The sequence below is a fragment of the Eretmochelys imbricata genome, chromosome 9, assembly GCF_965152235.1.
Source record: "Eretmochelys imbricata isolate rEreImb1 chromosome 9, rEreImb1.hap1, whole genome shotgun sequence".
Classification (NCBI taxonomy): domain Eukaryota; kingdom Metazoa; phylum Chordata; order Testudines; family Cheloniidae; genus Eretmochelys; species Eretmochelys imbricata.
Window position 1 is genome coordinate 53092425 of NC_135580.1, and position 25151 is coordinate 53117575.

At 46.7% G+C, this 25151-nt stretch overlaps 2 protein-coding genes across 17 annotated transcripts in view; one reads left to right on the forward strand and one right to left on the reverse strand.

Annotated features, from left to right (window-relative positions):
- The window catches only part of CEP63 (centrosomal protein 63), a 49127-nt gene extending 38787 nt beyond the window's left edge, over positions 1-10340 (reverse strand). For 5 of the 15 annotated variants that reach the window (XR_013347029.1, XM_077825517.1, XM_077825516.1 and 2 more), the window contains exon 1: positions 9676-9819. The gene's annotated coding sequence lies outside the window, so the exon portion shown is untranslated. The other 10 variants (XM_077825518.1, XM_077825514.1, XM_077825520.1 and 7 more) reach the window with 5 other exon arrangements.
- On the forward strand, positions 10257-16325 carry ANAPC13 (anaphase promoting complex subunit 13). 2 transcript variants are annotated; one of them, XM_077825529.1, is made up of 3 exons: positions 10257-10337; positions 11778-11903; positions 15479-16325. In XM_077825529.1, the coding sequence occupies exons 2-3, from the start codon at positions 11805-11807 to the stop codon at positions 15602-15604; spliced, it is 225 nt and encodes a 74-aa protein (XP_077681655.1). In that variant the 5' UTR covers positions 10257-10337; positions 11778-11804; the 3' UTR covers positions 15605-16325. The 2 variants fall into 2 exon arrangements, with proteins under 2 accessions (XP_077681655.1, XP_077681654.1); XM_077825528.1 differs by lacking the exon at positions 10257-10337 and adding an exon at positions 10380-10573.
- The last annotated feature ends 8826 nt before the right edge of the window (positions 16326-25151 follow it).

Below are 25151 nucleotides of genomic sequence, written 5' to 3' on the forward strand. Positions count from 1 at the left end.
ATGCAACCCCCACCCTAAAGAGAACTTCCCACCCAAATCGCCCATCCAGCAGCACTGCAAACCTTCCACCTTCGGCAAACAGCAGCCAAAGCAGAATGCCAAATCACCTCACTCAAACGACAAAATACAACCCCTCCTCACCCCTATTCCAACCCCTTCCCCAAATCCCTGCCCTGGCCCCGCCTCCTCCCCTGAGCACACCACGTTCCTGCTCCCCTCCCCCACTCCTCCCCACCGAGCGTGCAAACAAACGTTTGGCAGTGGGAAGCACTGGGAGGTAGGCGGAGGATTGGGGATGCAGTGCGCTCATAGGGGGAGGAGGAGGAGATGGGGCGGGTGGTGGAGGGGAGCTTGGCTGCCGGTGGGTGCAGAGCACCCACTAATTTTTCCCTGTGGGTGCTCCAGCCCTGGAGCACCCACGGAGTCAGTGCCTACGGCGGGCCACAAGAAATAACTCTGTGGGCCGCATGTTTGAGACCCCTGACCTAGACCTAGCTGAATCACTCAGAGCTGTGAAAAATTTTGCATCCTGAGCACTGTTGCTAGGTCAACCTAGCTTTCTGTGTAGATGCAGCTGGGTTACAGGAGTCTTCTGTCAACCTAGCTACTGCCTCTCAGAGAGTTGGAAAACCCTTCCATCAATGTAGGAAGGTCTACACTACTGCACTACAGCTGCAGCATGGTAGTTGTGCCACTAGCAGCTATAGTGTAGACATACACCAATAGAAACTGGATTAAACCCTCAAGCATTAGGCTTAATATCCCTTCCAGACTGCACTGCTACTTGTCAATCTCTTAACATTGTGCAAAACAAACAAACAAAACAAACAAACTGATGTTGCTTATACCAATGATTTTTTAAAACATTCTTCTGCTGTCTCTAAGCTATGAAAATAAGCACTGTTGATTTACATTTGCAGTACCTTACTTTGGTCAACCATGCCATCATTTCCACCAGTACCACCAAAAAGACTCAGCTCACACTTTCCTGAAGCAACTCGCAGTGTTGCCAACTCTCATTATTTTTATCAGGAGTCTCATGATAATTATTGTTTTCCTTAAAGCCCCATCTCCTGGAGTCAAGTGGATATGTTATGATTTCAGCCTTCATTCTTAAAGAAAAAGTAGGTTTCTAGCCCTTGTGGCTGTGGAGAGAGCTTCAAAATGTGACCCCAGTGCACCCCAAAGGCTCAAAAAGCAGAAAGCAAATAAAAAGAACCCCAAATCTATTATTTTAGATAATCTCATTATTTTAAAGATGTTAAATCTCATGATTTTGGTGATCCTGCCTCGTGACTTTTGGACATTTGGGGTTGGCAATACTGCAATTACAGATAACTTACTTAAATTTAGATGCTGAACCTTGAGAACAATCTGAGTTCTCACACAGTAGCTCCTGTCAGGAGAGTTTGAAGAATGAGTGCTGTGTGCAGAATTAACTAAGAGGTTTTACTGTCATAGGAAACTGGAAAACATCCTCCTCTGCTTCCACTTAGCTCCCTAGAATAGATTATATCACACAAGATAGCTTCACATATCCGCCAGGATCCCTGATTTGGGTGGAACAATCCTAGATGTAGCGTCTTGGCCAATGCCCCAGGATTGTTCATTGCATGAAGTTTGTTTATTTAATACTGGATTCTCATCATTAAAGCCTGCAGTGCTGATCTTGTAGGAGGCAGACAGCTGACTGTCCACTCCCCTGCTATAGGCGTGCGCACCGGGTGTGCTGGGCAGAGCTCTGGGGCGGCTGGGCTGCATGCTCCCGCAGGGCAGCATGTCTGGCTCCGCGCTGAGCCAAATGCTGCTACGAGCCTCATGGTTAGGATAAGGTGCGCTTATCAGCTTAACAGGATAAGGGCGGGGGCAGTCAAGGGACAGGGAGCAGGAGGGGTTGGATACATAGGTGGCAAGATGGGCTGTGGTGCCCATGCTCCACAGTTCGACAACATAAGGTGGGGCGCTCTCACCTCGGGGGCAGCTCCCCCCTCCCCGGCGTCCCTGCGTGCTGGGGAGAGTCTCGGCTGAAGCAGGGCAGTTCCACAGGCTGCCTCTGTCCCCCATCCCAGAGCTGACCCGGTTCCCAGCTCATTGGCCAGGAACCTGACCAAGGGGAGTTATGGGGGGGTGGCGGTGCCAGAGCTGCCTGACCGCGCCTCCCCAGCAGGGAGGGGGAGGGAGCTGCAGGCAGAGAGAGCAGCAGGAGTCTGTCACTGTCAGACACAGACGGCGGGGGGGGGGGGGGCATTGTGGGGGCAGACAAACAGATGGAGCCTGGGGCAGGAGGAAGAAGCAGTGATGGGCATCCCGGGGCTGGTAAAATACACAGTCCAGAGGGGGCTTCCTGGGGGGGGGGGGCTTATAGCAATAGTCCCTTCCCACGCAGACCAGACCCGGGCTGCAGCTGGCTCTGTCCATCACTCCTCCCCACCCCACAGAGACCCACACAACCCTCTGCCTCCCTGGAAGATCCCCACCAGCCCTGTGCCTCCATCACCCCTCTCCAGAAAGCCCCCCCCCCTTTGTGCCTCCAGGGACAGCTCCCCTCCCCCTGCTCCCTACAATCTTCCCCTTTGCCTTCCCCCTCCAACCTCCAGATCACTGGCCAAGAGGCTCCCAGACTGTTGACCACCAAGGCCAACAGGAGCTGCACCTGAGGCAGGGGGCCTGCTTGCAGATGCAGACCTGCCCAGCTGTGCCTCCAGAGCACGGGGAGGGGGAGCCACAGATGAGCAAACCCCGGTCATCATCATCACAGGCACAGCAATTCTCTGGATATTTAACTTCACTGAAGCAAGTAATTTAATCTACTCTTCCTTTCCAGACAGTTTGTGGCTTTTCTTGTAAGAAAACTTACAGTTTCTTTGCAAAGAAGTCCAGTTATATTTTTTCACTTGAGAAGTATATTTTCTGGTTGTTCATAAGCTCATTTATTTTGTTAACTCAGTTTCATAGGGAATTTTAAACGTCACTTGAATTGTAACTTTTTTTCCGTTGCTCCGAAAACACATGGAAGATGTGCAGATTTTTATTTCTGTGGCCAAACCATGTAAAAATGTAAATGTCAGAGCTAGAAAAACTCTGCAAGGGTATGGGTCCCTCAGGAAATTGTCCTCAAGTCATTCATTCTTCTGGGCATTCCATTCTATTGTTCCCTCTTACAGTGATAAAGATCAGTGTCTCCACCCACAGGGGAGATGAAGAAAACTGGGCCAACCCTGCAGCCACTCTGCCTCTAACCTTGTTCTCTGTCTGCTTCCTCTACCAGCCGCTTTGGTCTCCTTGGGATTCCCCCTACCATTACTCCCTCTGGGTCTTCTTTCTCTGGAGCTTCTCATGAAGTAAAGTTGTCATTACAGGTTCTTATCTCTAATGTATTTAATTTTGATGTATTTATTAAGTGTTAATTAATGCACTATGGGAGTCCCTCTTCAGCCCTCGGTATAAATTGATCCTCTTCTTTCCATACGTTTTGCCCATAGGGCAGCCCTAGGGCAGCCAGCAATAACACCTGCACCTTTGCAATGGGGTGAAGGAAGAGGACCATGAGATCCCTATTTATGTGATTTGCAAGAAGTGTTATCATTACTCAGGGTACCAAATGTGTTTAAATGATATAGGTGCCTTGTAAAATCCCAAAACAAGCTCACTTTCATTTCTCATATAATAATCTCATATACAGTATACACACATTTTTCATTAATTCTATGTGTTGATTTTATTATTATTATTCATTTTTATTAACTAGGTTACTGGGTTTTTTTCAGTGTGGAAAATTGTGTGCTAAATGTTCGCCTTTAAAAATAAATAAATAAATAAAATTCCTTGGGTGCACACCTTAATGAAATGTGCTGCGCACGCCTATGCCCCCTGCTAACTTCAGGTGAAAAGCAGACAGCAAGATAGGGAAAGCAGTCAGGAGCAATCATTCACCAGCCTCCCACCCTGACCAATACAATGGCAGCATCAACTCCATCCCCACTCATTAAGCTGCAGTGAAAAGGGCTGGCCCACCACTCTGAGGAACAAGGGCTCCAATCAACTGGTGGTGGAAGGAAAAAAATGGGACAGGAAAAACATCAAAGGGCAGATATGGAAAGAAACAAGGTTTCTCCCTAGAGGAGAAAGAGGAAGGAGATATGCCTCAGTTGCCAGGAAATGCACCTACTGGCCTTCGCTACAGGTGCCAGTATAGACCACCTGCCTCTAGAAAGAGGGAGTGAGTATGTCTGTGGGTGAGGAACAGGCTGCTGCCCCCTTTCTCCCATGCCAAGAAAATAACCACAGTTTGATCCATTGGGGAGGAAGGTCACAGGCCCTCCATTGGTACCTTCTCTAAATACCAGAAAACTTACAGTCTCTAGTCTCGCGAGTCTCTAGGTATTTTTGCAATGTCAGTCTGGCATTCAGTAAAGATAATGCAGAGGCACCAGTTTTGAATCCCCAATAACTAAGATATTCCTACTGAAACTAACAATGGATCCAATGCCCATCTCTTCCTCTGTAAGATTTTATTTCCTGACTTTCCCTTCACATTCTTCCTCAAACATTGGCAACTGTGTCAGTATGGAGTGAACCCCAGCTTGGGCTCTGATGTGACCAGTACTCTGGCAACAACTCTTGTTGGGAGCTCTGCTGGAGAAGTGCAAGGTCCCCTTTCACACCATATCAGTAGATGAGCAGCAGAGAGCTCACCTCCTGAATGCTGGGAGAGGCACTGGTGGAAGTCTTTTGATGGCTCCATTTGCCTCAGGATAGGGTTGCTCGAGGCTTTCAATCTAAAACTGAATGAGGTTGATGATAGTAGCGATGACAACTCTAGCTCTTCAGCTCTGAATGCACGCATATAGAAGAAAATGGCATAGACAGTGATTAGCCACAACGGTTTTTGTTCCATTGTGAAGATAAATTAAAACTTTGTAAGTGTAAACTTTGGACTAATTCATAGATATTACCCAGACCTGTGCTAAGTCAAATGCCACTCTTTTCTTAACCTATGTGTTATATAATTTTAACATTAGCTTTAATAAATTTTTTATATCTCTTTTGAAGTACTGGTACATCAACAGAATTCATCATAGGGTCTTGAAGGTCAGCAAGGAAGGGATCAAAGTAAGCAAGCTTTTGAGAACCACATACTCTTCCCAACAAATCTTAATTCTAGACTGCCTACGGGCCTACTTCATTGTTTCCACAGCCTGATGAAGAGAGTACTATGCTTATTATTTCCTTGAAAGGTCATTGTCAGCTTCTGAACTACTTGTTTGCTTGCCTTTATCATCTGTCTGCAGTTAGAATCAGGCTTTTGCCAATTCTGAGGTTGAGGTTTCTTTGCTAGTTGTCATGAATAAAAGAGGCAACATGCTCGACGGTGCCTTATGTGCTGGTTTCTGTGCCCCAGCAAGATGGCATAGCTGTGCTCATGCATTTCATTGAAAATCTAGCTCTTGTATTTCTGATCCTTACAGGAAATGTGACACTACCAGCACTGAGACCTTCTGCCGTGTATTAATATTATGTATTGCAAATGTAAGTAAACTGTGCTTTTTAAAAAGTATCTCCTGTTTTTGTTATATATGTAAGGACAGTTGCCTTCTCAAGCCACCAGACTGCAAGCAATCCCTTCTCATCCAGCTCCATGAGGGCTCCCACAGACAGCTCCCTACCTCACCCTCTTGAGGCTTTGAAGTGGAGAGGGAAACCAATGTACAAGCATAGTGCATCAGCTTGTACATGTTTCCTCCCCACATCAAAGCCTCAAGTCACTGCTCCTCCAGCTTCTTTAACACACACCCATGCAAACTTCTGGTATAGCCTACCCCAACTCCACACACTCACTTCTCATTGCTATTCCTCCCCCACATCCCCAATCCATGTCCATCCTATCACCTTACACTTTAACCCTAATCCATGTTCATCCCATTACTTTACGCTCCCATACAAACCCTGACACACTGCTTGTCTAAATGCCAGACTTCCAAGCATATAGACTCAAAACTTTTTTTTTTTTTTTTTTTTTTTTTTGAAGTGACACCTTAGATTCTGGAGAACAATTCCACAGCAAGCAGCGGATTCATAGATTCCAAGGTCACAATGGATCATTGTGATCATATACTCTCATCTCCTGGATAACACAGACCAGAGAACTGCCCCAAAATAATTCTTAGATTCTACCATCACAGATGAGGCCCGGACTTATAAACTAACAACAGGTAGCCATCAAGGTTGCTATTGGTTCAAGAAAATGTGGGGTGGCCTCCCCTCCAATCGCAACAGCTTGCAAAGTCCATTAGTTTTATCTTAAAAATAAATGGAAAATACATATTTCTTGAAAACAAAAAATTCCAACTCCATAATTAAGGAGCCCATAATAACAAAATTAGTGTGTTTCAATGACAGATGGAAAAGAACCTTCAAGGATCTTCCCACCCCCTCTCAGCAGTGGTCCTGGATTTGTGCTTAGAAAAGTTTATTGATGCTGAAAGCATTTGTATTGACCTGCCACAAGTGTTTTCAGCCTTGAGAGGTAACGAGATGCTGGACCTTATAATTACACCATATCACATTGCTTGTTTTTTTTTTCTGTTCTAACACTTGATATGGTTCTAGTAGCAGATAACTTACAAACACTACAGAGTGCAATTCCAAGCTTGCAGATGGTATAATGCTAGAAATTAATGCTTTAACAATGCAAGATGGCAGCTGCTAAAATACCCTCAGACTTTAAGGCCTTAACATTCAGCAAAATGCTTAAGCAGAAGCCCAACTGTAAGTGCAAATAGTCCCACTGAAGTGAAATTTAGACCTATGCTCGAGTACCTTGTTGCATTGTGGCCTATTTGAGGAAAAACTCAAAATGATATTCAGAATGATGTGATCTTAAATTGTAATATCTCCTGTGATACATTGGGTCCTTTGATGGACACCTAGCCAACCAGTTAGCTGTAAAATCCCACTTGGTCTGTTCTCTGCCTGCTTTATCTGTAAAGGGTTAACAAGCCCACAGATAAAAGAAAAGGAGTGGGCACCTGACCAAAACAGCAAATGGGAAGGTAGAACTTTTTAAAATTGGGGAAAAAAAACTTTCCCTTTGTCCGGTGTTCTCTGGGCTGCAGGGATAGAGCAGCAATGCTATAAGCAGGAATGCTGTGTAAAGTTTGAACCAAGTATGAAAAATTATCTTCCATACCTAGAAGGAATCATTTGGATAGGAAACGTTCAGATAAATGAGATCAGGTTTATTCTTTATTTTGGCTTGTGGATCTCCTCTGTGCTAACCCCAGATGCTTTTGTTTGCTAGTAACCTTTAAGCTGAATCCCAAGAAGCTATTTTGGGTGCTTCATTTTTGGAAATTGCTCTTTTAAAATCTAGCAAAAGCCTAAGTTCCAGATGTATTTTCTTTCTTTTTGTTTTAATAAAATTTACCTTTTTTAAGAATGATTTGGATTTTTGTGTCCTAATAGATTTGTGCATATGCTGTTTGATTAGTTGGTGGCCACAGCTCATTTCCTTTGTTTTCTTTCTCAGCTCTTCCCAGGGGGTGCGTGGGGGGGGAAGGCAGGTGAAAGGGCTTGAGGGTACCCCACAGGGAGCAATTCCCAAGTGTTCCTTCCTGCGTCCAAGGGTTTTTTTTGCATTTGGGTGGGGCAGCATTTACCAAGCCAAGGTCAGAGAGAAGCTGTAACCTTGGGAGATTAATACAAGCCTGGAATTGCAAGTATTAATTTTTAGAATCCTTGCGGGTCCCCACTTTCTGCACACGGAGTGACAGAGTGGGGATTCAACCTTGACATCTCCTGACTTGAATGGACTAGAAATGAAAGATTTTTACCACTGAAGGGACGGGTTTTTTTCTCACAGCTTGCCAATGGCATAAAATAGTCTTCATTTTTAGCCTCCTGAGTTGTAAGACATCAGACCTTAAAATGGTATTTATTAAAGCAGGTTCTGCAATGTGCCCTGAAATTCAGCCAACTGGGGCAAGCATGGAGGAACAGACAGCTGCTCCACTGAGAATCCTCGGCCTCTAGTAAACAAATTAACAAAATCAATCTCAACTTTTAGGTAAAACCCAAGGACAGAAATAAGTCTTTAAAAGCCCAATCTACCACTGGGATATTGAACTGTTATTCTGAACCATTGCCTACATTGAGTCTCCATGAACCAGAGCTGAAAATGGTTTAAGTGTTAGTGTTACACAACTTGGTGCATAATGCAGTTTTACATCTGCCTCTGAAGCATCTGTTATCAGGCACTGTCAGAGACCAGACTAGATGGAAGATGGACTGAAAAGGTGTTTCTGTTAAGGGACCTCCCAGGTTCCTCAGGGTTTGATATAAATAGTAATAACAAAATATGGAATAAGAATTATTAGAAGCAACTAGTTTTCACTTCTGAAAAGTGCCCCTTCCCTACAGTACTGTTCACTGGGGGAGCAGTGGAGATAAAGGGAGATCTGACAGAGATAAAGGGAAAATGTGATAAGTGGAGATCTGACAGAGATAAAGGGAAAATGTGGCACTGACAGACCAAGTCTCTCACACCCCATCATTCACGGAGACACTCAGAAAACCATAAAGATTTCTACTTGCTAAGGATCTGCCACTTGAAGGCTTGGAACAACAGACCTGTGCATGGCTATCTGTGACTGTCACTGCAGGTACAACGCCACTGTAATCAGAGGTGTGATTGCAGCACACATAAACATATCCAAGCTAAGTTTGATCTAGATAACACGGGTACCAATAGCAGTGATGCTGGGGAAGCATGTACTAGCTACCCAGCATCCCGTGAGAGCATGTATAGCCTGTGTGCTGCTGTGAGGATAAGACTCACGTCTCCGTTAGGCTCCAGCTAATCCAGAAGCCAGGAACTGGTCTGGTGGCTCTCAGGGAGGTATATAACCTCACAGGAGGAAAATCAACTCAGTTATCCCAATGTCACTCCAGGGCTTAGAACTTTCTCCTGCCTGATGGTGGCAACAGACTCCCCAAGTCTCAACCTGCTCCAGCCTTGTTCCAAGCCCGTTCTGGACTTCTGATACTGGCTCTGACTACCACAGCTCCAACTGCTAGGCCTAACCACCCCCATAAAGGTTTCTGAGAGCTGTGGCTTCACTGCCATTGGTACCTATGCTAGCCAGAATAAAGCTAAATTGGGTACACCTACACGGGTGCTGCAATTACATCTGAAGCATAGACATGCATTATGACTGACAGTAGAATACGTGAATGTGTCCAAGTGTCTCCCCAGCTTATTGCTCTCCTCTAATATCACAGTCCACCACACAGCAGGAAGTAGGGCTAGTGACAGGGCACCAACAGCAGCACCAAGGGTGGGAGTGCCCCATCTACTATCCCTACCCCCAAACTCTCCCACCAGCAGCTGCTGCTCAGAACTCAGCTCCAATTCCAGATCCAGAAACTGAATGGTTGGGGCAGGTACCGACCCCTGAAACTAATCCAAAGTCACCAGTGAGTCCCAGCCAAGACAGGGCCACAGCCACTGGGGCGCTCATTTTGTCTCCATTGCAGAAGTGGCACATTTGCACACTGAGGTAGCCAACTTGTATTTCAGAAAGATGCTGTAAGCGGTACTTCGCCTGGCTCCCCCAAGGGGGGAAGAGACCCACGACACATCCCCACTAGGCTCTCACAGCGAGAGAAGATTCTTACTTTGATCTCACGTTGACGCTCTTGATGTACAAACACAGAAGTTCTGCAGTGAAGACTCAGCCCCAATAGGGTCAGGGGACAGAGCCCTGCGAGAACAGTCACAGCTGGACACCCAGCTACAATCACCTCATCCCACAGAGCCCCACAGGGACGGCCACAGCCAGAGACAAGGCTACAGAACCTTATCACACGGAGACACGCACAGCCAGGTACAGTTGGAGACACACACCCAGTGTGACCCAGCCCCGCAGGGACAGTCACAGCTGGACAAAAAGCTACAGCCACCTGGTCATGCAGTCAGACTGTCACAGCCGAATACAGTCAGACATGGACAGACACCGCTGGACACCAGTCTACAATTACCTCACCACACACAGCCAGGTACAATCAGACCCAGCTCCACAGGGACAGCCACGACCGGACACCAGGCTACAGCCACCTGGTCATCCAGGGACAGTCAGACACTCGCAGTCAGAGCCAGTCACGACCAGACACGCTCCCCACAGCCCAGCCCGGCCGAACCGTTACCTCTGGGGCCGGCCGCTCTCTCCTCAGCGGACTCGCACCTCCCGCTCTCTATGGTTCCCGTGGCCTAGCGCCGCCGGTCACGTGGTTTCCTCCTCGCACTGCTGGCGGGAGACGGCGCGCGCGCAGGCTGTCAGGTACGGGGGCTAGGCCCGGACGTCGGGGGGAAAGGCTCCTTGGCGGTCCGAAGGGTGCAGTAAAATGCTGGGCCCCGCTGCCGCTGCAGCCCCTCATCCCCGGGGGAGCCGAGACCTCTAACACAACCCGGGACCGGGGGTGGGGGCGGGGCTGTGTTGCCACTGCTTATGCTTGGCGGTTGAGCATGCGCACTGACCGCGCTGAGGCCGCTGCCCGGGAAGCTCGAGCCCCGTCCGTGAGTCGGGACCGGGGCAAAGAGGATGAGCGGGGGCGGATCCTGTGTAGAGGCTGCCCCTCCCCCCCGTCAGTGCGTCTCCATGGGAGCTGTGGGGGTGAAGCCCATTCCCTGGGCATCCAGGCTGCGCGCCGCCACCCACCGCTGCCCCAGGCTGGGGTCGCTCTCTGGCAGCCTGACCTCTAGCCACCGCCCTGCCCTGGCGCGTGCCTCGCCTGACACCTGCTGCAAGGAACAGGGCTGTTTCATGTGTAAGCTGTGGGAAAGCAGCAGCCGGGCAGCTGCGTGCATCTGCTCTGGCACAAACCTCCTAGTTCCATCTGTGCTTTAGTTTTAAATAAATAATGTTGGCTATGCCCGGCTGTCACACAACCCAGCCATCATCCTCTGGCAGATTGCTTGTAGGCATTGCAGCAGTGGTGTCTGGAGATAGTATTTGAAGGAGAGAGTAGTAATGCACTTCTCACACGCAACCCCTGAGATTACTATGGTTGATGAGGCTTGGAGAAGATTCTCCTTTTTCCTCTATTTTATTAGTCTCCTTCATCTGTGCCACTGCCTTTGACAGTATTTTGGGAAGGGTCACTTTCATTGTCTTGATGGTGCACACCTCTCCCCACACTCTGCAAAAGGGTGTTTGCCAGTTATGGCAGCAGATCCATGATCGAAAGTAAACAGGCAACAAGCAGTAGTCAGGTATTTGTGTGCAGAGAGGAGTAGGCCATCCTAAAGATGGTTCTAAATATTTTTTGGGGGATGGTCACTATACCTGAAGCTGGATAAATGAAAACACGAGCAGAAATATCCTTAACTGTTTTTTTATAAAGGAATTTTAAATCAATTGGAGACACAATTTTAGATGGTACTCTGTCAGGAAACAAAATTTGTTTACAATAAGGTTTGACAGTGACCCTTTAAGGATGAGATGGTTATAGTGCAATTTTAACCCCCTTTTTGAATAGGGAAGGAAACTAAGTTTGTCACATGAACAAAAACTGAATTGGCAGAGAAAGAAATGTCGTATTCAAGCATCTCACAGGGCAATACAAACAATAACTATGAAAACCAACTTGGCCATGCAGTACTGACTGTAAAAAAACATTAAGCTATTTAATAAAGGGATCAAGGCCAGAGCAAGCATAGAGTTAAGCTTAATCTTTTGGGGGGTCTGGATATCACAAACAACATCTGCTTTATATCACAGATCTATCTGTATGTGAATTGCACAAAGATGGACAGTGAGGTTCAGAGGGATGGAAGAATCCTGGATTTGATTGATGATGCATGGAGAGAAGATAAATTACCCTATGAGGATGTAGCAATACCATTGGTAGGTGAATACTATAGGCTGCTGATAAGCCGGATGTTTCTACCCTCTTTAACCTCTTAACAGAGGCATGGCATAGCAAATGTGTCTTACAGTTCTGCCAGTTGTACAAATGATGCTCCCACACCCCAGGGGCCAGCTTCCCATTTATTTTGTGGGGGATTTCGTCCTGCTGTCTCATATCTCTCGGTGGCTAGAAGAAGAAGTGCTTCTCTCCCTGCAGTCAACTGCCTCTCTTTGGAAGGAGAAAATGCTTTCCCCTACTCCTGACCAGTTATCTATTTCTTTGGATGGTGGAATGCTTCTTCCCATTATCCCCTAATTCCCTGGCCTGGTCTACACTACGAGGTTAGGTCGAATTTACCCACGTTGGGTCAATTTTATAATGAATGCATCCACACAACCAACCCCATTCCGCCGACCTAAAGGGCTCTTAAAAAATCAACTGCTGTACTCCTCCCTGATGAGGGGAGTAGCGCTAAAATCCACCTTCCTGGGTCTAATTTGGGGTAGCGTAGACACAGCGCTGTGCAATTCGATAGTATTGGCCTCCAGGAGCTATCCCGGAGTACAGGGCAGACATAAGTGATGCTTTTTCTCCCTGATACACTTCAGTTTGGCATGGCAGGTGATCAGCCAGGTGATAGCAGTATGCTGAGAGCTGGCTAGTCACATGATCCTGGCTACTCTTCATTTCCAGCTGCTAAAATGCCATTAAAATAAGACAAAATAGGTTAAATATTTTCCTATTACTTTTGCTTGAAAGCAATTGCTGTAGTTGGTACAAGGATGGTATGTAATCATGAAGGTGTCTGTGATATGATCTCTATTAAAATGTATCCACACCAGGGGTACCCTCTAAGCTGTGTGCTTGGTCTCTGCTCACAGAGGTACTGCTACATAGGGCAGATTTTCTTAGAGTTTCCACCCCCACCACCACCCTCTGTGCTTCTACTGCCACTAGTCCAGAGATGGGTGAAGGGGTCCCAATCTTCCCCAGCTACTTCTGGTATCACCGGTCTATGGGGCGGGGTTCCAGGACTCTCCTCTTCCTCAGCTCTTTCAAGTGCTGTGCAGCCGGCTGGAGGGGAGGTGGGAGGACTCACAGTCTTCCCGGTCCCTCCTTCACTTCCACTACTGCAAGCCAAGGGAGGAAAAGGGATAACTCCTCCTAGGCTCATTCAGCAACTATTTTTGATCTATCACAGACCACTTGATGGTACACCAGGATGTTCACAGCCCCTTGTCCTTAGGCACAGACACAGCCTTGTCATTCATGGAAACCCCTCATTTAAACCCAGTAAGCCTTTAGATTGTAGTTCTTAATTAACTCATTAAAGGCCTTCCTGTGCCACTCTATTTTGTTGGGTTCGAGGTTGCCTTTCATGTTGAGACACTTCCATCCAGCAGTGATTTTAGCTCGCTGAGTAAGTGTACTTCAGGCTTTTGTACCTACTCTTACCTTTTGCCAAGATTCTGTCTTAGGGCAGTGATGGGCTCCCAAATTGTAGGCCTCTCATGCTAGACTTCTTCCCTCCCACATCCATGTACCCAAAACCTGCAAGGCCTCTCTTCATTCTTTCAGTATGCAAAGTTCTTGAGGTTACTTGAAGGGAATTACTCTCTGTGTCAGTCCACCTGACTTTCTGGATTTGTTTGACATCACTGCTCCAGAGGGTATTGTCACTAAAGGACCATGCTGGGATAGCTGTCTGGTTACATTTTATGTTACTTTGAAGCTTGAAGCCTAAAGGCCCATCTCAGGGTCAGCTGGGTCACAGGTGAGGCAGCCTATGCCACCTGCCTTAGGACAGTCAGTGTCTGTTGCAGACATATGCATAGCAACTCACTATCTTCACTTAGTTCTGCTGTTTGTATTCAGGCTTTAGGAAAGAATCCTACCTCCGTCTTGCCGATCTGTGATTATGTTTTTGAGACATGGAAGCCCAGACTCTCCAAGCTGTTAGAGTTTACTGGGATGTGCCTCATTGAACTGGCTAAATAGAGAAACAGCTTTGGTGCTGGCGTTTGTCTTCCTCTTATTGTCGGTTCAGTAGATAGTTCATGGAATATCTTCCCTCCCCGCAAAAAGACCCCCCAAAAGTGACTATGTACTTTCAGAGATTGAGAATTGTGCATACAGACAGTATCTGCAGAGGAGGAAGAGTTACTTGCAGCATACTTCTGAGGTGTCCTGGTCCTGTGGGCACTCTTACTTAATAGTAGAGAGGGGCCTGGGTGTGGACCTGAAGGCCCTCTGAGGCCTCAGGAGGACTGAGCCATTGTCAGAGATTGGATGTTAGCAGGCTATAAAACTAGCATGGCTGCTGTGGGGTATTCCTTCATTCAACAAAGTCAAGCAGGAGCTGACTTGAAAGTTGGTGTCGTTTAGAGTCATGGGCAGTACGTGACCCTACTTGAGTCCTGACCCACTTTGAACTTGAGTCCCGACCCACTACTTCCGCCTTTAGTGTCTGATCCAAAGCCCATTGAAAAGAATGAAAAGACTCCCAGTGACTTCAACAGGCTTTGGATCAGGCCCTTAGTGAACAAAATCCTAGAGTTTGAGGAGTTCTGTTTGTCTCATGCTAGGAGTCCCAAGACCCAGGAGTGAGAATAACACATTCTCTAGCAATTGCGTAGTTATAACAACACTTAGAGCAGGGGTCAGCAACCTTCCAGAAGTGGTGTGCCGAGTCTTCATTTATTCACTCTAATTTAAGGACTTTCTATAAGTCTATAATATATAAATAAACTATTGTTGTATGCAAAGTAAATAAGGTTTTTTAAAATGTTTAAGAAGCTTCATTTAAAATTAAATTAAAATGCAGAGCCCCCTGGACCGGTGACCAGGACCCGGCAGTGTGAGTACCACTGAAAATCAGCTTGCATGCTGCCTTGGCACGCATGCCATAGGTTGCCTACCCCTGACTTAGAGAATAAAGTTTAAAAGAAAAACAAAACAGTAAACCATTGCTCGTCCTGACAGCTTGTCTGTTCATCAGTTTTCTGTAACTAAAGCAAACTTTATAAGTGCTTTCCAGTTTTCTATCTGGCACTAACACTGCCTCACCTCCTTTAGGTCACTGACCTCAACTTCGAGACCGAGTGCTTATTTTGCTATTTTGTTACCTTCTGTAGGACAGTAAAGAGATAATTTGATAAAATGTCTTATTTAAAATTCTGAAATGGAATACCTATATATTTGGACTTCATTGCTGGAGAAAGATTGCAAACAAGCAATAGAATATTTGCACTGATATTTATGTATCTGATATTTACCAGACATTACAATCATTTATTTTGCTGCGTGTGTACTACTTGGGTCCACCAGCCGCCAAGATAGGAAACTAATTCACTTCTAAAACTAAGCACAGAATTCTTGTGGAAAATGGAATGCCCATATTTGGCCTTGTTGATATTTTTAAGGGGAGCAGTATGTACAGTACATGTCCTTCTGATGCTCCATCCAGTCTTAGTTGTGGATCTGTGTATTTATCAGTATGAAGTGATACTAACCTGCTCCTGTTATGGTGCTTTGTAAGTATAGAATGCATTGTACCATTTTGTGTTCTCAGAATGAGCTTCCTGAACCAGAACAAGATAATGGCGGCACAACAGAGTCAGTAAAAGAACAAGAAATGAAATGGACAGACTTGGCTTTGCAATATCTGCATGAAAACGTTCCGCCAACAGGAAACTAGAGAATCAGTGTTATGTCATGGAATGGTTTCAATACAAGAAGATGTTTTCCAGCAGATCTTCACCATCTCCTGTCCAACTGCTTAAGAAGGAATCAAAACCTTTAAAAACCTTCTAGTCTCAAACAGAAGCAAAATAGTTTAAAAGGCCCTGTGTAACCAATGTAAAATAACTGACATTCTAAAGCTGCGGGGAGGTAGCAGAGTGCTTTTTCACTTACACAAAAATATTTGGAGTCCTGTTGTGTTGACAGCTTCTTTATAAGTTCATCTTAATTGTCTTTTGCATATGATCAAAGAGGTAGTTATCACTGCCTGAAAGCTGATCATTGATCTCAGAAGTGATTCAGTGAATATTTGTGGCCGCTTTGATGTTTTATAGACCCAAAGCTATTCTTTTATGTTTTGGTGCTGCTGTTAGAGATCATGGTGCAAAACCTGAGCAATTATGAACCAACTTTTACTGCCTTTAACTTGTTTGTGACACAGGAAGGTTGTTTTGAGACCGAGAGAAAGATTAATTAACAGGGACTGAAAGGGACTGAAATTTGTCTGTAAACACAAATGAGCATGAGAAAGAAATTCTTTATACAGTAAGCAGTCTTGGAGTTTGCCTAGTCTGGTTGGAGCACATTCCCAACACAGACATCCTGTGGTATGTTTGCTAACCATACTGTAAAAGAGCACAATTTATATTAAAAGGCTTTGTTAGTGTTGACTCAAAGTAATTGCCCTTTTATGTATGTTCGTGAATTGCGTGGAAAGTATTGCTGACCTCAATTCAATTCCCGTGAACAGGTGTCCACACCATTCTTGGCACCCTTATTAACAGTCTCAGGTAGGACTGTGAGTAAACTGTCATCTCAGCCATAGAGATGGTGCCTGCAGAAAAGGATGGAGACATGTTTATTTTAAAACGTGGTCATTGAGATAAGCAGCTGAAATACCCATTGAAATCAATAAGAGTTGTAACTGCTTACTCCAGGGTTGAATTTGGCTCATCAGAGCCATCATCCTGCTTGTACGAGAATACCAGCCAACAATAGGCATACACTTAACATTAGCAGAAGTATGCCTAGCAATAGATACACACACAATTAAAACTGATATTACATACAAAAACTACATTAAGAGAATGGTTTCAGAGTAGCAGCCGTGTTAGTCTGTATCCGCAAAAAGAACAGGAGGACTTGTGGCTCCTTAGAGACGAACAAATTTATTTGAGCATAAGCTTTCGTGAGCTACAGCATGCATCCGATGAAGTGAGCTGTAGCTCACGAAAGCTTATGCTCAAATAAATTTGTTAGTCTCTAAGGAGCCACAAGTACTCCTTTTCTTTTTATTAAGGGAATGTTATAGTTGCAAAGTCAAACGTGAAAGTTAGGAAATGCCAGAATAAAGGTTCCTTGTGTAACCTTAATTCTGCCCCCCTTTGCATACTTACTATGAATGGTGTGATTCTACTTTTTCTACAGGTCCCTGCATTATTCAGAACACAGAATCAACAGGGCACCAAGATTGAATTAGGGTTGTGCAGCTAACACTGCATTTGGGGCTTCATAGGAGACCTCATGACTGATGTTGTGCAGGAACTGCATGCATTGGCTACTCTGACAGTACAGTAATCTCTCCCCAACCACCTTTTATCCACCAATGGGGCTATGCTGGCAGGCCCTCTGGTGGAGGGGAATTTGTGGGTAACTTGTGCCATTGCAACTGCCTTCTAGATAGACTTCCCGCTTCTGGGCACAGTCTGTACCTGTGTAACCTAGGACTTACGCTAGCCCATAGTGTAATTTCTTCATATTTTGCTGTAGCAAATATACTCAGAGTCTTGGCCCTGCTGAAATGAAATATTTTCTCTTGGCTAGAAACTTTAACCTAATTTAAATATGAAGATGTAGGAAAGCCGAAATCTTTTTAGAAACAGCAGAATAATTATATGTAAAGATCAGGAAAACAAGAGCAACCAGATATGGATAGTGCTTGGTGCAGGGATTGTATTTTCATTGTCTGTGTGTATAGCACAGTGGGCCCCAATCGTGTGGAGCCTCTAGGCACTCCTGCAGTACATATAATAGAAAAGTTTGATTAAAACAACATTGACAGCCACTGTAGACGTGTTATTACTTATTAGCTTTCCTTTCAGTATCAGTGATTATGATTTAAGTACATCACTGTGATTTAAGAAACAAGTTCAATCAAGCTACATTTAAACCAAGCTAGCCTCTTGAAATCCAGCAGGGGGAGAAGAAGGACCTTCCTTTGTAATGTCTGGACAGCATTCAACATGCTGTTCAGCTGATGCACTGGTTAACAGACTATAGCCAGTAGAGGGCACAGAAGCAGTGATTTGCTTATTTATCTCAAGACCTGGCACTTATTTAAGGGTATGTCTACACTACAGAAATAGGTTGAATTTATAGAAGTCAATTTTTTAGGAAGTGATTTTATACAGTAGATTGTGTGTGACCCCACTAAGCGCATTAAGTCAACGGAGTGCATCCACAGTACCAAGGCTAGCGTTGACTTTCGGAACATTGCACTGTGAGTAGCTATCCCACAGTTCCCGCAGTCTCCGCCACCCATTGGAATTCTGGGTTAAGCACCCAATGCCTGGTGGGGCAAAAACATTGTCGCAGGTGATTTTGGGTACATGTTGTCAGTCGCCGCTCCCTCCGTGAAAGCAACGGCAGACAATTGTTTCGCGCCTTTTTTCCGTGCGGACGCCATATTGCTTTCAGCAGACGGTGCAGTAGGACTGCTAACCATCGTCATCGAACCACCGCTTCCGCTGCAACTCTGCTCTCCTGGTGCCATGAATCCACCTCGCAGGTCCTCTATATGACAGTCGTCATCCACCACTTCCGCTGCAACTCTGTTCTCCTGCTCTTGTTTCTCCATACCATGGCAAGCATGCAGCCCGCTCAGCTCACCGACACCGCCGCTGTTGTGTCCTGGTGCTGCTGGCAACAGATGGTGCAGTAGGTCTCCAAAACTGGTCATCCAACCACTGCTTCCGCTGCAACTCTGCTGTCTTGATAGTGAATTTCTCCATGTTGGCTGTCATGGGCTCCCACTTCCGCTGTAACTCTGCTCTCCTGCTCTCATGAATCCACCTCGCAGGTCCTCTCGTCTTTCTCTATAAATATCTGTTCTAGTGGCATCCGTCATCAGCCACCGCTTCCGCTGCAACTCTGCTCTCCTGCAGATGCCATACCACGGCAAGCATGGAGCCCGCTCAGATCACCGTGGCAGTTATGAGCATTGTAAACACCTTGCACATTATCCTGCAATATGTTTAGAACAAGAACCTGCAAAGGCAGGCGAGGAGGCGATGGCAGCGCGGTGATGAGAGTGATGAGGACATGGACATAGACTTCTCTCAAAGTATGGGCCCCGGCAGTTTGGACATCCTGGTGGCAATGGGGCAGGCTCATGCTGTGGAACGCCGATTCTGGGCCCGCGAAACAAGCACAGACTGGTGGGATCACATAGTGTTGCAGGTCTGGGATGACTCCTAGGGGCTGTGAAATTTTTGCATGCCTTAGGGCACTTTCATGGAACTTTGTGATTTGCTTTCCCCTGCCCTGAAGCACAAGAATACCAAGATGAGAGCAGCCCTCACAGTTCACAAGCAAGTGGCGATAGCCCTCTGGAAGCTTGCAACGCCAGACAGCTACTGGTCAGTTGGGAATCAATTTGGAGTGGGCAAATCTACTGTGGGGGCTGCTATGATCCAAGCAGCCGACGCAATCACTGAGCTGCTGCTATCAAGGGTTGTGACTCTGGGAAATGTGCAGGTCATAATGGATGGCTTTGCTGCAATGGGATTCCCTAAATGTGGTGGGGCGAAAGATGGAACGCATATCCCTATCTTGGGACCGGAACACCAAGGCACCCAGTACATAAACCACAAGGGGTACTTTTCAAGGGTGCTGCAAGCACTGGTGGATCACAAGGGACGTTTCACCAACATCAACGTGGGATGGCTGGGAAAGGTACATGATGCTCGCATCTTCAGGAACTCTGGTCTGTGGGAATGGCTGCAGCAAGGGACTTACTTTCCAGACCAGAAAATAACCGTTGGGAATGTTGAAATGCCTATAGTTATCCTTGGGGACCCAGCCTACTCCTTAATGCCATGGTTCATGAAGCCATACACAGGCACCCTGGACAGTAGCCAGGAGCTGTTCAACCATAGGCTGAGCAAGTGCAGAATGGTGGTAGAATGTGCATTTGGACGTTTAAAAGCGCGCTGGCACAGTTTACTGATTCAGTTAGACCTCAGTGAAACCAGTATTCCCATTGTTATTACTGCTTGCTGTGTGGTCCACAATATCTGTGAGAGTAAGGGGGAGATATTTATGGCGGGGTGGGGAGGGAGGTTGAGGCAAATCGCCTGGCCGCTGATTATGTGCAGCCAGACACCAGGGCAATTAGAAGAGCACAGGAGGGCGCGCTACGCATCAGAGAAGCTTTGAAAACCAGTTTCTTGGCTGACCAGGCCACGGTGTGACAGTTCTGTTTGGTTCTCCTTGATGAAAACCTGGCCCCTTGGTTCACCCTACTTCCCTGTAAGCCAACCGCCCTCCCCTCCCCCTTCGATCACCGCTTGCAGAGGCAATAAAGTCGTTGTTTCAAATTCATGCATTCTTTATTTTTTCATCACACAAATAGGGGGACAACTGCCAAGGTAGCCCAGGAGGGGTAGGGGAGGAGGGAAGCACCGAGTGGGGTGGTGGAGGAGGGGAGGAGGGAAGGACAAGGCCACACTGCACTTCAAAACTTATTGAATGCCAGCCTTCTGATGCTTGGGCAGTCCTCTGGGGTGGAGTGGTTGGGTGCCCGGAGCTGCTCTTCCCCCCTCCCCCGCCCCACATTCTTGGGCATCTGGGTGAGGAGGCTATGGAACTTGGGGAGGAGGGTGGTTGGTTACATAGGGGCTGCAGCGGCGGTCTGTGCTTCTGCTGCCTTTCCTGCAGCTGAACCATACGCCGGAGCATATCAGTTTGATCCTCGAGTAGCCTCAGCATTGCATCCTGCTTCCTCTCATCATGCTGCCACCACCTCTCCACTCGTGTGTCCCTCCTGTCCTCGCGTTCATTTTGTGCTTTCCTGGACTCTGACATTGCTTGCCTCCATGCATTTTGCTGAGCTCTTTCAGTGCGGGAGGACTGCATGAGCTCAGAGAACATTTCATCACGAGTGGGTTTTTTTCATCTTCTTATCTGTGCTAGCCTCTGGGACAGAGATGATAGGGGGAGCGTTGAAACATTTGCAGCTGCGGGAGGAAAACAAGAGAGAGTAGTATTTAAAAAGACACATTTTAAAGAACAATGGGTAGACTTTTTCACAGTGAGCCAAGCTGTTAACATTATATAGTACATGTGCTTTCGGTTATATTGAGGGGCTGCTGGTTTGGTTTGAGAGATCACACACGCAGTGCCGGGCAACAGACTTTGGCTTGCAGGCAACCATTGTAAGCCACAGTCTTTTGGCTTCTTTAACCTTCATGACATGTGGGAATGGTTTCAAACAGCAGTGCCCTCATTTCCCATACCAAGCACCCGTTGGGTTGGCCATTTAAAATGGGTTGGCCATTTAAAAGGAGGGCCTGTGGTTTTCGGGTTAATGTGCAGCACAAACCCAGCTAAACCCCCACACACACCCAATTCCCTGGGATGATCGCTTCACCCCTCCCCCCACCACGTGGCTAACAGTGGGGATGATTTCTGTTCAGCCACAGGCAAACAGCCCAGTAGGAACGGCCACCTCTGAATGGCCCCTTAATAAAATTCCCCTATTTCAACCAGGTGACCATGAATGATATCACTCTCCTGAGGATAACGCAGAGAGATAAAGAACGGATGTTGCTTGAATGCCAGCAAACACCAGGACAATACGCTGCCATGCTTTGTTATGCAATGATTCCAGACTATGTGCTACTGGCCTGGCGTGGTAAAGTGTCCTACCATGGAGGACAGAATAAGGCTGCCATCCCCAGAAACCTTTTGCAAAGGCTTTGGGAGTACCTCGAGGAGAGCTTCATGGAGATGTCCCTGGAGGATTTCCGCTCCATCCCCAGACACGTTAAAAGACTTTTCCAGTAGCTGTACTGGCCACGAATGCATCCCAAGCCTTCAGGGCAAATTAATCATTAAACACGCTTGCTTTTAAACCATATATTATATTTACAAAGGTACACGTTCACCAGAGGTGCCTTCTCCACCTTCAAGGTCCGGGAGCCCGCTTTGGGAGGGTTCGAAGGGTATTGGATCCTGGGTGATAAACAGTTCCTGGCTGTCAGGGAGAACAGTTTCATCCTCCTCCTCATCATCATCTTCCTCATCCCCTAAATCCTTATCCCTGTTGCTTGAGACTCCCCCCTTGCAGGAGTCCACGTGCAGGGGTGGGGCAGTGGTAGGGGCACCCCTTAGAATTGCATGCAGCTCATCATAGAAGTGGCATGTCTGGGGCTCTGACCCAGAGCGGCTGTTTGCCTCTCTGGTTCTTTGGTAGGCTTGCCTGAGCTCCTTAATTTTCACACGGCACTGCTGCCAGTCACTGTTATAGCCTCTGTCCTTCATGCCCTTGGAGATTTTTTCAAATATTTTGGCATTTCATCTTTTGGAACGGAGTTCTGATAGCACGGATTCATCTCCCCATACAGCGATCAGATCCAATACGTCCCGTTCAGTCCATGCTGGAGCTCTTTTGCGTTTCTGGGACTCCATGGTCACCTCTGCTGATGAGCTCTGCATGGTCACCTGTGGCACGCTGGCCAAACAGGAAATGAAATTCAGAAGCCCCCGGGCTTTTCCTGTCTACCTGGCCAGTGCATCTGAATTGAGAGTGCTGTCCAGAGCAGTCACAATGGAGCATTCTGGGATAGCTCCCAGAGGCCAATACCGTCGAATTGCGTCCACACTAACCCAAATTCGACCCGGCGATGTTGATTTTAGCGCTAATCCCCTCGTCGCGGAGGAGTACAGAAATCTATTTTAAGAGCCCTTTAAGTCAACAAAAATGGCTTCGTCCTGTGAACGGGTGCAGGGTTAAATCGATCTAACGCTACTAAATTCGACCTAAACTCGTAGTGTAGACCAGAGCTTAGACTCTATGGGTATGTTTAAACTGCACAAAAAAATCCAGTGGCAGCAAGTTTCAGAGCCCAGGTCAAACAGAAGTGTAGACATTCATGCTCAGGTTGGAGCCAGGGCTCAGAAACCTGCAGAGTGGTGTGGGTTTCAGAACCTGGGCTCCAGCCCAAGCAGAAACATCTGCTATTGTTAGCTCTGCAGCGCAAGCCCACATCAGTTGGCATGGGCTCTGAGACTCGCTGCCATGCAGGTTTTTTTGCAGTGTAGACATAGGAAAGGCTGAAACCTTCTAAGGGTTTTATGAGGCTTATGGCTTCTGAGACGCTTATTCAAATCAGTTATTCTGTCCTGTGATTTTTGCCCATATAGCACATTTGAAATGAATTCTTGTTAGTCATTTTTGCTAGGGAAACGAAGGGAGGCTCATGAGTCTTTTTAATATGGCTGCCTAAGCATGGATGTAAGCTTTCTCTGTTCCGCTCTGCCAAATCGAGCATCATCTGCTGCCCACCACTGTTTCTGTGCTGGCCTATCTTGAGCACAAATTGCTAATTGAGCGAATATACGGAAGTCTACAAAAATAAGTCTCCAAAAAAAGAATGGGTCCCAAGGCCACAATGCTAGTAAGAAAGGAAGGGTGGTCTGATGGCTAAGGCACTGCACTGGAACTCAGGAGATGTAGGTGCTCTTTCTGGTTCTACCACAGACTTCCTGTTTGCTATTCAGCAAATGTGCCTCGATTTCCTTTCTGTAAAATTGGGATGATAATACTTCCCTACCTCACAAGGCCATTGAGGGTAAATGTTTGATGAGGCATTTATACTATGGCAAAGAACTCTTTGGGCAAATAAATGATACCAATAGGATTAATGCAGCTGGGAAACTGATCAGAAGTCAATATGAACTGGTTACTGATCTATACAGGCTAATGGATTGGTTCTAGATATGTGAATGCAACTAGTATGGATTCATCTGATCTGATACCATTAGCACTAAAACATCAATAACCATCTAAAAATGTATTAGAACCTTCATCCTCTTATTAGATTGAAAAAATATTTTTTTACTTAGAGTTAGCTTCAGAAGTCCTGGCCATACCTTACCTGAATACTCCAAACCCTTAATTTTAACTGTCTTATGTGCATAATTAAAGGTGAGTGGGGGGGGGTTATGAATAAATGTTAATCAGTTTGGTAGGGAAAAGCTGCATTACAGTACATATGACAAAGCTTAATATAAAATATGTGCATTTCAATACTGCACTGTAATGCAGCAGGACTCACCACCACAGCGCCTCCTGCTGGCCGTGCTGGGAATTAGCTCTTGGTTGCCAGTGCACCTTCCTCTAGTGGTGTCTCACCGCCGTCACTTCTGCTCCACCTGTAAAAGCTGTGTCACTCCCTGAACCGCAGCATCCTCTTCTGGGCACAGCCCTGCAGTTGTGCCCCACTCCACTTTCTCCCCATTTCTGGGGGAACCAGCTGTCTCTAATCCATCCGCTTGCCACTGTGCCCTACTGCGGCCTTCGGTCTAGCCCCTCGCATTAAGGGGTAAACTGCAATTTGAATACAGGCCACCACCTCTGTTGCAAGTGGGGGGAAAAAAGGGATGGGGGAAGGCCCACCCACTACTCCAGGCCCCGACCCAGGGACCCTATAGCTGGCAGCCATGTGCTGCCACTCCTCCAACTCCCGCCACCTGTTTTCCTGGGGCACTTTCCTGTAGCCCTAGCACCCTTTGTATCAGGGGCTTCAGCCTGGCAGTCCTCAGGCTGGAGCTCCCTATTGCTCTCCTGACCCTGCCCAGTATTGAGCTATCCAAGGTACTCCTCTAAGCTCTGGTCTACATTAGGACTTTAGGTCGAATTTAGCAGCATTAAATCGATGTAAACCTGCACCCGTCCACACGATGAAGCCCTTTATTTCGACTTAAAGGGCTCTTAAAATCGATTTCCTTACTCCACCCCTGACAAGTGGATTAGCGTTTAAATCGGCCTTGCCGGCTCGAATTTGGGGTACTGTGGACACAATTCGGCGGTATTGGCCTCCGGGAGCTATCCCAGAGTGCTCCATTGTGACCGCTCTGGACAGCACTCTCAACTCAGATGCACTGGCCAGGTAGACAGGAAAAGAACCGCGAACTTTTGAATCTCATTTCCTGTTTGGCCAGCGTGGCAAGCTGCAGGTGACCATGCAGAGCTCATCAGCAGAGGTGACCATGATGGAGTCCCAGAATCGCAAAAGAGCTCCAGCATGGACCGAACGGGAGGTACGGGATCTGATCGCTGTATGGGGAGAGGAATCTGTGCTATCAGAACTCCGTTCCAGTTTTCGAAATGCCAAAACCTTTGTCAAAATCTCCCAGGGCATGAAGGACAGAGGCCATAACAGGGACCCGAAGCAGTGCCGCGTGAAACTTAAGGAGCTGAGGCAAGCCTACCAGAGAGG